Genomic DNA, 12538 nt, shown 5'->3' on the forward strand with positions numbered 1-12538 from the left:
GGCCTCCCAAAGTGCTGGGATTACAGGCTTGAGCCACCGCACCCGGCCAGTCTTTTTTTTTTTCTTGAGACAGAGTCTTACTCTGTTGCCCAGGCTAGAGTGCAGTGGCACAGTCTCAGCTCACTGCAACTCTGCCTCCTGGGTTGTGCCTCAGCCTTCCAAGTAACTGGGATTACAGGCACCTCCCACCACACCCAGCTACTTTTTGTATTTTCAGTAGACATTTCGCCATGTTGGCAAGGCTGGTCTCGAACTCCTGACCTCAAGTGATCTGTTCACCTCAGCCTCCCAAAGTGCTGAAATTATAGGGGTGGGCGACTGCACCCGGTTGTATTCTTTATAACCAAACATACTAAAATTTTTTGATCACTTAAGTATTTGAAGTAATAACAACTAATGTTTTCAGCACTTATTATCTGAGAATAGACGGAGGCTTTTAATGCGTCAGTGAATCCTGCAACCTCCTCAATTTGTTCCTGATCTTTTCTGCATCACACCTTACCTCAGTGCTCTATTCATTCTTGCCATCATTTGCGCCCTGTTTTCCAAGTGTGAAAATATCCAGTGTAACTATGGCCACAAATAAGTTTCCTAGCTTGAGTAATATACACCGCTCAACTAGTGTTCTCCACAGGAGAAAACCGTGGAAGGAGTTAATACAATAATCATAAGAGATATATATGTATACTTCCTTAAAATGCTATTTCACTTAAAGCCATGACTATAAATAGTTCCATTCATGGCTCTAGGCTCCTATGTTTGACTTTCTGGGAAGGAGTATATCAAAGGGTGTCTATGAATGACCCTGAGGAGCTGTCGTTTCCAGAGATCATCAGCCACTTACTTGGAGCTGTTGCATTTGATGACGTGAATTCTATTTTTGGAACATGAACAGATTTAGGATCTGCTGCACAATAGTGCAGCTGAATTCTTACAAGCTTTATTGTCATTCTCTTTATCTTCTCTGACAAAAAAATAGCCTTTCACATGACTGTGTGATGTTGGATATACCCTCATTGTATATAGATTTCTTTACTTAAAACAGGAAATTATTTGCGTCTTCCATCAAATCTATCTATCCCCCAGCACAGGAAAAGTCTTCTGAAAGAAAAGAATTGTGAGCCTAGTTCAATATCAGGCATTTTCTTATTATATTCATTTTATTGATGAGGGAATAAAGACGGGGAGTTATGGTAATTTCACCAAGGTCAAAGAATTAGTAAAGGTCAAAGCCAGGAATTTAGCCCACATGTTAAGGCCCTGTACCCACGCTCTTCAACTTGTTCACATCTACTTCTCTCTCAGCCCTCAGCCCTCAGTATTCTCATCTGGGGACTGGCAATAATACGCCTCTCTAAATAGCATAAAGAACGTAGATTTTAGTTCTGCCTTTGCTGCTAGCTGGCATGTTGGAAATACTGCTATCTTCATGGATTTCGGTTCTTTCAACTCTAAAATGAGCATGTAGGTGGGGAGATATACAAGATTCCTTCCAACTGTAAATTTTATTTGAATTTAAGCATGATTTTGGAAATGCAAACTACATTGCAGTTGCTTGATGGCCGTGGATGCTTTCCTCATCGATGCTCAGACTGACAGAGCTTGCTCCCCACTCTCTGCTAGTTTTTGATTTGCCGTCTGCCTTTCTCTGACTGGCCACACCTTCCACCTGTCCATCTTTGCTCATTCATCATTTCTCTCCCCACATACTTCCAGTGAGGCGTTAGAGGCTGGGGTGGACAGATACCACACCTCCTCAGAATTTTATCTACCTAGCTGGTTTGGTGACATTGTGACATTTAACACTGCTGACAATGAAAAGGGGGGTAGTTGCATTAGTGAGCATTGGTCTCTAATTGACAGGTAGCAGCCATGAGACTGTACTTTGGCCACACCTCTCTCTTCCTAGATATAGACATGAGTAATTACATACACAGCCACACACCCACTCTACAAGAACTTAGCAGTGTCACTTTCCATTAGCTTCACGTCTAGATTGCTGTCTTTCTTGCTTGTAAGTACACGTTTGAATAACATAATGAAAGACAACCTGTCCACCTGTACATATCAATTCTGATATTCCCAGCTGAGAAAACTTCACCTCGTAGGGTTTATTTTATGTCAAGTAAGATGAATGGCCTTGGGCACTACAGCACGGGAGCCAAAACTCAGGAGAGTTTTAAGCCTAGGGTTTTCGTTTTTTCTGTCCTCTTTTTGGATGCATAACCATTTCATCACTGCTGTCAAGTGAGGGCTTGGTGTGATGGGAGAATTAGAAGAAACAGCCTAAAAGGCACTGTAATTTTGTCCCTTGGGGACTTCTGGCCAGATCTGCTGGTTACGTAGTATGTTCACAGACTTCCTTTAGGAAATTGGTATATTTTTGTATGTATATTCTTTAGATGATTAAAGACAATCTCTGGTAAATAAGGTTAACTGTTTAATAAAATGTAGTTTGTGTATGAATGAGTAAATGGGTGTGCCATGAGTTTTCACTTCATTTTTCAAATCCTTGCAGTACATTGAATAATTCTTTTCAGTACAAATTACAAAACAAAATCGCTGTCGTGTTTACGTCCTCAGCTGAAAAGGTTTAATGTCTTTAATCGTTACAGTGCTTCTAGCAGGAGCAGATGTGATAGTGTATGAGGCAACTATTTCAACAAAGAGGTCCCAGATCTCAATGGTTTATAATAAGTATTTATTGTTTTTATGCACTGGCCTGGTAGTTGGCTCAGGTTCACTCCACTGGGCCTGGGTTTGACTGAGCTTGGCTCCAGGCTTGCAGGACTGTGCCTAGGTCAGACGTTCCAGGTTTCATTCGAAGCTCCCGAGGACCGTGTTCGTCTCATGGTGAGGGCAGAAGCACAAAGCGGGGCATGAAAACACACCGTGCGTCTCAAGGCCTTGGCCCAGAATTGGCACACTGTCACGTTGTTTACATTCAGATGACCAAAGCAAGTCACGTGGCAGGGGAAATATACCAGAAAAGGCTGTGAGTGCGTGATCATATTGCAGGGAGGGAGTGAAACAGTGGGAACCATAATCCAGTGTACCCCTGCTAGACAGACTGATCCCATTTTGGAAAGATGAGCTGTGGACACTGCCTCCTGTTTTAAATGGCATATGACTACCTTTCCATTCTGTCTGCTTCTGTTTTGATAATTGACAGCAAAACCTCAGTCTGATGTTGTAGGTTAGCATCAGGAAGGTGCAGCTCGTCATGTGAATGGTTTTGAAAAGCACAGACTTCCAAAGTGGTTCCAAGGTAAGTCACCCCACCTTTACTGTGACTGTGCTGTATGTTGTATTAACCGTGGTCAGCTGTACAAATAACCTGTGTGTGTATGTGTGGTCGATCAAGCTGTTGAAATGTCTTTGAGAAACAAAATATTGAGTACAAGACAGGTTTGTAATGTGCACATGAAAGGGAAAGACACATGTTTGAACTGATAAGACCGATTCAGGTTTTCACAAAATATTCTCTAAAGATCTAACACCCCCAAATCTGTTTGTATCAGAAAATTAAATGACAGTTGACTGTTTTGACAGAATATATTTATCTAATTTCAGATGATTTTCTTCTCTTTTTTATTAAATGTATTCAGCTGGAGAGACTACTTTGGGTGTTACCCATTTTAATAAATACAGACTTGTGCTTTATTTTTGACTAAAAAAGTTGTGTTTGTGTCGTTAAAACTCTCCACTCCAAAATTATTTTATAAATACGTTACAGTCATCAGAATGTTGACTTTGTCATTTGTCCTAACCTACTTTGTCAGACTTTTGAGAATAACAGTTTTATGTTACTTACTTCAGTTTTATGTTACTTATGGTCCTTTTCTGTCCAAATGATTCTTGCCAAAATTATTCTGCATCATGGTTTTACCTTGCATGTTTCCTTCATAGGGATATTGTCTGGTTAAACCTTAGGTATTAGAAATTAACTCTTTAAAACTAAAACCATTTCCAGAAAGCAGACAACTTTCACCTAGACATTGTTTTCCCTCTGCATAGAGAGTGAATTGGATTGCACACCTCACCTCATTAATGCAGTATTGGATAGCCACTGCAAGTGTGTGAGGGCTTTGCATAAATATGCATGCATGTATGTTTCATCAAAGACCCCAAATCCTTGTTATTATGGGAATGTTTCACTCTCGTACCTAAATGATGAACTTATACTCACCAGACAATGTGCCTCTGATGATACAGATGTCTGACCTCAGGTGTTGTACATTGTGTTTTGTGATATATAATATATATTATGTTTTATATTGTTTTATTATTCTGTGCAAAGTTTCCCCAAAGCCAGCACCTACTTCAAAAGAAAAATGAAAGGCTGAGGGATTTAAAATGAGGGATGTAACCAATACATCTTGGAAGATTAGTAACCAATACATCTTGGAAGATGAGGTAGTACAGTGAGAGTATACTGTAAATTTTAAAAGATTTATGACAAAGGCGAACAGAAATAGTCCAGGAGGAGGATGAGCCATATAAATAGAAGTTAAAGGGGGTCTGAGCTTTAATTCCTTCATCTGTTACAGTATAACCAGTACTATCATCTTCCTCAGAGTCAACATGAACATAAAGCAAAGGTACTAAGCAGAGTGCCTTCTCCCTGAGGTTCCTTTAGGCATTAGTTCATTCCTCTGTCTTGAGACTAGAAGTTGGGTCACTCCAAAGCACATGAGACTCTAAATGAAAGCCCAGAAGACTGTCTGTAGACAGTGGGTAGCAAGGGGATTGACTGGAAAAGCACTTGTTCTAAGGCATCTGGTCCAGATCAAGGAAGAGCCTAGGTATACTCTTCCTAGACAACTGTGTCTGCAGGGGTGAGCATAGACTACCTGGACTCTCATTTTTCTCAGTGGCTGCAGAAAGGTGTTTTGTGGACAGCCTGCTAGAGGGTAACTGTAGACACACTGTGACCTGCATCATCTTTCACTTTGAAGTGTGATTGAAAACTAACATACCCAACAGGCAAACAGCAGCCAAAACCTTAGCTGTTTTCATTTTTTTCTAAAATGCTACTCTAATACAAGCATGCTATCCCGCAGGTCCTTTGTGAGCTGACTTACCCTCAGCTCTAGTTTCGTGTAAGTCAGGTTTCAGCATGGTAGAAGCCATTGGTTGGCTTTGGGTGACTGCCAAACAGACTCTTACAGGGATTATGTGTAATAAACACGCTATCATATATTCAACAGTGATCTCTATTGCAAAATACCCTGAGCCTAAACTTTTAACTTCTGCCTAGTTGCTTAAAATTTTGCCAAGGTTGCTTACCAGGAATTAAAAGAGGACTAGGAACTTGAGTGCTATGTGAAACATTAGAAGTGATCTAATCTGGTATTTTCCAAACTATGTTCCAGTACAACATTAAGTGGCTTGCGACACATTTAGCAGATGTCCTTTAAATGGATTCTGTGGCCAAATGAGTTTGGAAAACCCTATGATACAGAATTAGGTTTTCTGTACTAAAGAACATCCCAAGGTCTTTAATACGCTAACACGAATCATGGTTCTTTTAGAGATACAGTAAGTAGCTTTTCTCACTGATTTGACTGTAGTGAAGTCCTTTTGTTGTAGAACACATATTGCTATTTTGAGAACAGAATGTCAGGCAGAGGCCATAGTGTAGTCATTAAAAGCACGACCCTCTGTTGTTTAACTGCCTGGGTTCAAGTCCTAGGTTAACCATTTACTGACTTTATGATTTTAAGCAAATTGCTTAACTTCTTTGTATTTCAGTTTCTCCATTTAAAATGAGAACACTGATGATACCTAACTATATGTTATCATAAAAATTGAACAGAGCTAAAAACAGTGTCTGGCACATAGTTAATGATTATCATCCTATTATTACTTGCCTACAGTTTAGGTTAGAATGAGCTAGACTAATAACTTTGATTCTAGAGATGACTAAAGGGAATCCCAAATAGGTTTCTCATGCACTACTCACTCATTCAACAAAGTGACCAAGTCCTGTATGCACCATGTATAATAATTCTGTTCCCAGAAATGAAGATGAAGAAGGCACCATTCCTGCCCTGGAGAACACACACATTAGTAACTTGGCTCAGATAACACTGTTTAGGAACTGTAGGAAAGCCACAGGCTAGACCTCCTGACTTCTGTCCCCCAGCTCCTCTGATACCATTATGAGATAGAATGACCCATATGCAACCTGTAATCAAGAATATGGGGCATAGAGTACAGTCAATAGAATTATCTTTTCAAACTGGGGATGAGGGCATATGTTGTAATTTTTTGTTGGTGTGATTTAGAAATTGTCGGGAGAAATACTTTTGAAGGAAAGCAGTCTCTTAAAAATATAACTTAGAAAGCAAAGTAAGAGCTAGTATGAAGAAGTCTACGTAGGAGTTCCCCAAATACGGCTTTATTTATTTATTTGGCTGCCATGTCACTGATGGCCTTCTCTGTGTCTGTTTTAGGTATCTCCTCTGAGGGCTTTCCCTGGGATGGCTTCAATGAGCAGACACCTAAAGACCTTCCCAACAGAGATGGAGGCGCGTGGGTTCTGGGCTACAGAGCGGGACCAGCCTGTCCATTTTTGCTTCATGAAGAAAGGGAGAAATCAAACAGAAGCGAATTGTACTTGGATCTCCATGTAAGTAGAAATCTTTGTGATTGTGCTGTGGTACTTTGTGGTCAACAGAGGCTCATTTAATATGTATTTAATGTAAATTGTGTATATAAAGCTGCGTTTAGTGTATGAGTCATTGTTTAAAAAAATCAGTGGGTTGCAGAAAATCAAGATGCAGCTTGGTGATCTGAAATTTGTACACTAGAAAGTAACTAGCAACTTACCTAGGAGTGACTGTGTTTGTCATTTATCTGAGTGTTTTCAGAGCACTCTGTTCATTAGCTTTGTAGCCTAAATCTCATTGTGGGAGTACCCACTGATTGCGAGTCACTACTTAATATCCTTTTACTAAAAATTTGTGAATAACATAGGTAAGCCAACTGATATGCTCTGGATTGTCAAATGAAATCCAAATACCCTGCCTTCCTTCCATATTCATGAACCTTTCTCCCCAGCTGCTCAAGTAACAGGTAGATAGGTTGGCAGAAAATCTGCAGAATATAGGATGATGCATTTAAAAAACATAACCTTCTCCTTTCTCTTTTTTAAAATTTTTGTTCTCTTTTAATAATCTCTCTGCAATTTTCTTTTTAATTAATTTTTTTATTTCAATAGGTTTTTGGGGGAACAGGTGGTGTTTGGTTACGTGAGTAAGTTCTTTACTGGGGATTACTGAGATTTTGGTGCACCCATCATCTGAGCAGTGTACACTGTACCCAATGTGTAGTCTTTCATCCTTCGCTTCCCCCGACCCTTTCCCACAAGTCCCCAAAGTCCACTGTATGATTGTGATGCCTTTGCGTCCTCATAGCTTAGCTCCCACTTACGAGTGAGAACATAGAATGTTTGGTTTTCCATTCCTGAGTTATTTCACTTAGAATAATAGTCTTCAATTTTACCCAACTTTCTGCAAATGGCATTATTTCATTCCTTTCTATGGCTGAGTAGTATTCCATGGTATATGTGTATATATATATGTGTGTGTGTATATATATATGCATTTAGTGTATGAGTCATTGTTTAAAAAAATCGGTGGGTTGCAGAAAATCAAGATGCAGCTTGGTGATCTGAAATTTGTACACTAGAAAGTAACTAGCAACTTGTCTAGGAGGGACTGTGTTTGTCATTTATCTGAGTGTTTTCAGAGCACTCTGTTCATTAGCTTTGTAGCCTAAATCTCATTGTGGGAGAGATCACACACATATATATATATACACATATATACACACACAGGCACACACATACCACATTTTCTTTATCCACTCATTGATTGATGAGGATTTGGGCTGGTTCCATATTTTTGCAAATTTTACTGCTAATAAACATGCATGTGCAAATATCTTTTCTTGTATAATGACTTCTTTTCCTCTGGGTAGATACCCAGTAGTGGGATTGCAGGATCAAATGATAGATCTACTTTTAGTTCAAAAAAATTAGCCTTCTCTGTTTTTGTTTGTTTTTTGTTGTTTTGTTTTGCTTTGTGTTTTTGAGATGGAGTCTTGCTCTGTTGCTCAGGCTGGAGTGCAGTGGCAGGATCTTGGCTTGTTGCAACCTCTGCCTCTTGGGTTCAAGCAGTCCCCCACCTCAGCCTCCTGAGTAGCTGGACTTACAGGCATGAGCCACCACACCCAGCTAATTTTTGTATTTTTAGTAGAGATGGGGTTTCACCATATTGGCCTGGCTGGTCTCAAACTCCTGACTTGAAAATGTTCCCTCTCTCAGCCTCCCAAAGTGCTGGATTACAGGCATGAGCCATACCTCCACCTGCCTTCTCCTTTCTTATTCATTCTTGTTTTCATTGACACAGAAGTATTGACTTCTCCTTAGAAAGCACTGGGCTGGGGTTCAGCTACTTCCACATTTAGATGGCCTGATAGGATTGACCAGATTATTGTGATTCTCTGCAATCCCTCTTTAGCCATCCAGTTTCCTGTCACAGATGAGGTGAGCCACCAGAAATCTAAGAAGCACTTTTTCTTTTTTTTAACCACTAACTTGAATGCCTGTTGACAATCTTGTGTTCTCCAACTCATTACTTTCAGACCTGGAACCATGTGTTTGACGAGTGTGGGTTAAATCTGTGATGTTCACATGGGCGGCATTCAAAGAGCAGGAGAACCCTGTGTTTTTCATAACCATAAAACCATGGTCACCGCATGTCATTTTAGAACAGCATTCAGCATTTCAGGTATTACAAAAGGAGGTTTAGAAATGAAGCTGAAAGATGAGAAAGCTGCAGTCCTGCGGGAGATGGCATGAGAATTAGTAAAGGTTTTGATTTTGTTCCCCTACGTAAATTTGTGCGTCTCGAGAGATATGCTTAAAGTAGGAAGTGTAACAGTGACATCTGTTGGTGAATTACTTTAAGTTGCATTTGCTGCAAACAGCAGATCTACAGTGTAAAAGTGCTGAAGTAGATTTTGAAAAGCTACTTTATTTTTCTTCTGTGTTTTAAAAAAATTCTGTGTTTATGTGATTTTTAAAGTTGGCTAAACTTTGTATTTCTGGTTTTCCTTTTCCTCTGTAAGTTAAATGATTAATTTTTTACAATTATAAATATCCTACACCATCCTTATAGAAAATTTGAAATACATAGTTACAGTGAAAACAAACCTCATAATCCTAGCAGCTAAGATGACTGTTACAATTTGATAAATTTTCTTTGTATTTTTTCACTAAGTATGGTTTGTTTTTCAATGAGAGACTTTTTTGAAACACACATAAGCATGCCAGATTTTATAACCTCCCCTCTATTTTGTTTTTTTTTTTTGAGATGGAGTCTCGCTCTGACGCTCGGGCTAGAGCGCAGTGGCATAATCTTGGCTCACTGCAACCTCCACCTGCTGGATTCAAGCGATTCTCCTGCCTCAGCCTCCTGAGTACCTGGGATTATAGGCGTGTGCCACCACGCCCAGCTAATTTTTTTGTATTTTCAGTAGAGACCGGGTTTCACCATGTTAGCAAGGATGGTCTCGATCTCCTGACCTCGTGATACGCCTGTCTCGGCCTCCCAAAGTGCTGGGATTACAGGCGTGAGCCACCACGCCTGGTCTCCTTTTCTTTTTGAAATAATTACTCTCACATTGCTTATCCAGGCTGTTACAAGTTCATTATAGATGTGTTTTAAGCAATTGAGTGATATTCCACGAAATGGTATGCTAAAATTTATTTAATCATTTCTCCATTATTGGATATTGAAGTTGTTTCCAGTTTTGGAATAGGACCACTATTTGGAAATAAAATAGCATGACCACACATAAAATTTTTCCTATACCCTTCCCTCCCATTATTTAGGACTATTTCCTTATAATAAAATTCTAGGAGGTGGATTATTTTCTATAATATTTTTAGGTTTTTGATATTTATCACTAGATGAAAAATGTCTATATCCTGAACTAGCCTTTTATGGGTTTTATATATTTATGTATGTTACATATATGTGATATATAAATTATGCATCTGTATATATGTATAATTTTAATGTATTTATGTATAAATACATGTGTGATATATAAATATATATTTGTATATATAAATACCGTGTCATTGAAAACAAGTATATATTCATATGTTGCTTAGTTTTTCATTAATCAGAATTATAAAACTAAAATAGTTTCTTTTGATTATTTTCTGAATCAACTGTTTTTTTTCTTTGATCCCTGTGTTTCCTTCCTCACCTCCAAGCCCTTCTCCCCTCTTTGGACAGTGTGATTTGACTCTTATATGCTTAAATCTTGATATTCTAGGTAAGGTTTCTATCTGAAAGGATTCTACTTATTTAGAACAAATGTGTATCCTATTAAGTTCTATAAAAGACTATAAATTGGGTACAATGTATACTGCTTGGGTGATGGGTGCAAATCTCGTAAATCACCACTAAAGAACTTACTCATGTAACCAAACATCACCTGTTTCCCAATAGCTTATAGAAATAAAAAAGTGAAAAAAAGAAGAAAAACTTAGCGTCCTATTAATGACTAGCAGCTCACAGAAACCCCTTTCCTCTGGTGGGCTGTAGACTCTTAAGCAATATATCGATCGGCCTTAGACGTTGGAGCAGCACTGCCTTGCTTCCAGTTTTAAACCTGACTTGCAGCATCACCATCAGGATGTTACTTTCCTAAGCTTTTTTCTGTGGCTACACTGACTCTCTTTAGTACGTGATGACAGGTAAAACATTTCATACTTGAGATAATTGGTGGGAGTTTGGCATCCACGAGTCAGGATGGACACTGGCATCAAGGCTAGGGCTGTTACTGAGTCCCCTCATTTAGCTGGGCATTCATCTTTTAGTTACTGAACTATGAGAAGACTCGGGGGTTCCTTTGGGAATGGCAGGAGGTGGGGTTGGTGTAGGACAAACACCAGAGACACTCTGGGCAGCATCTATTTAACAAACTAAATGAAAAAAAAAAAACACAAAACAAAACCCCTCCTTGACCCTTACAACACTTCTGACGTTCGGAGACCAAGTGTACGTGTTTTTCATAACAAGCAATTCTCCAATTCCCTGTAGACACCAACTAGGTGTCCCACAATTCAATTCAATTGACACAATCTACTTGGAATTGGAGCCAGATCCCGCAAGTTAAGGGTTCAGTCCCACAAAACTGTCACACCTCAGATGCCAATCACAAGTAGTGGGTTCCCAGGTTACCCATAACTTCTGTCCAACTTGGATACAAATAGGAGGTTCCCATGACCCCCTCATCGGGTTCAATAATTTGCTAGGACAACTTGTACAACCCAGGGAAACAGTTAACTTACTGTTACCAGAAAGGGGTCTTGATCCAGACCCCAAGAGAGGGTTCTTGGACCTTGCACAAGAGAGAATTTGGGGCAAGTCCATAAAGTAAAAGCAAATTTACTAAGAAAGTAAAGGAATAAAAGAATGGCTACTCCATAGGAAGAGCACAGTGGTATGGTCTGCTTGATTGAGTATACCTATAGTTATTTCTTGATTATATGCTAAATAAATAAGGGGTGAATTATTCATGAGTTTTCCAGGAAAGAGGCGGGGATTTCCTGGAATTGAGGGTCCCTCGCCTTTTTAGACCATATAAGCAAACTTCCCAACACTACCATGGCATTTGTAAACTGTCATAGCACTGGTGGGAGTGTGTTATCATTAGCCTGTAATGAGCAGTGAGGATGACCAGAGGTCACTTTTGTAGCCATCTTCGTTTTGGTGGGTTTTGACTGGCTTCTGTACCACATCCTGTTTTATCAGCAGGGTCTTTGTGACCTGTGTCTTGTGGCAACCTTCTTTCTTATCCTGTGACTAAGAATGCCTAATCTACTGGGAATGCAGCCCAGCAGGTTTCAACCTTATTTTACCCATCCCCTATTCAAGATGGAGTAGCTGTGGTTCAAACATCTCTGACATTACCAATTTATTACAAAGGATATTTTTAAAGGATACAAATGAATAGCCAGATCAAGAGATACATAGGATGAGGTCTGGAAGGGTCCCGAGCACAAGAGCTTCTGTCCCTATGGAGACAGAACTTCTTTGGGTAGGGTTTTTATGCAGTCTTCATTACATTGGTGATTAGCTCAACCTTCAGCCTCTCTACCCTCCTGGAGGTGAGTTGTTGGGACCCAGAATGCCAACCACCTAATCACAAGGTTGGTTCCCTTGGCAACCAGCCTCCCATCCTCTAAAAGTCACCTCATAACATAAGCTCAAGTGTAGTTGAAAGGGGCTTGTTCTGAATAACAAAAGATGCCCCTTTCACCTTTATTGTTTCTGAGCTGTTTGAGAAGCTGAGGACAAAAAACAAATATTACAACTTCTATAGATATTTGAATATATTTGAGTATATCCACGTATTATGACTACTTCTGTGGCTCTTACCACTTAGGAAGTTACGAGGGTTTTAGAAGTTCTGACCAGGAGCCAGATAAGACCAAATACACAGTATATTT

The 12538-nt window shown here is 39.5% G+C and overlaps 1 protein-coding gene across 1 annotated transcript in view; it reads left to right on the forward strand.

The window, feature by feature from the left end:
* FMN1 (formin 1) overlaps nucleotides 1-12538 on the forward strand; it is a 385253-nt gene that overhangs the window by 61956 nt on the left and 310759 nt on the right. The window contains exon 2 of the mRNA XM_011932729.1: nucleotides 6459-6634. Coding sequence (XP_011788119.1) covers nucleotides 6459-6634 — 176 coding nt within the window. The remainder of the gene's footprint in view (nucleotides 1-6458; nucleotides 6635-12538) is intronic.

This window comes from Colobus angolensis, unplaced genomic scaffold (genome assembly GCF_000951035.1).
Source record: "Colobus angolensis palliatus isolate OR3802 unplaced genomic scaffold, Cang.pa_1.0 Scaffold97, whole genome shotgun sequence".
In the NCBI taxonomy this organism is placed as follows: Eukaryota; Metazoa; Chordata; class Mammalia; order Primates; family Cercopithecidae; genus Colobus; species Colobus angolensis.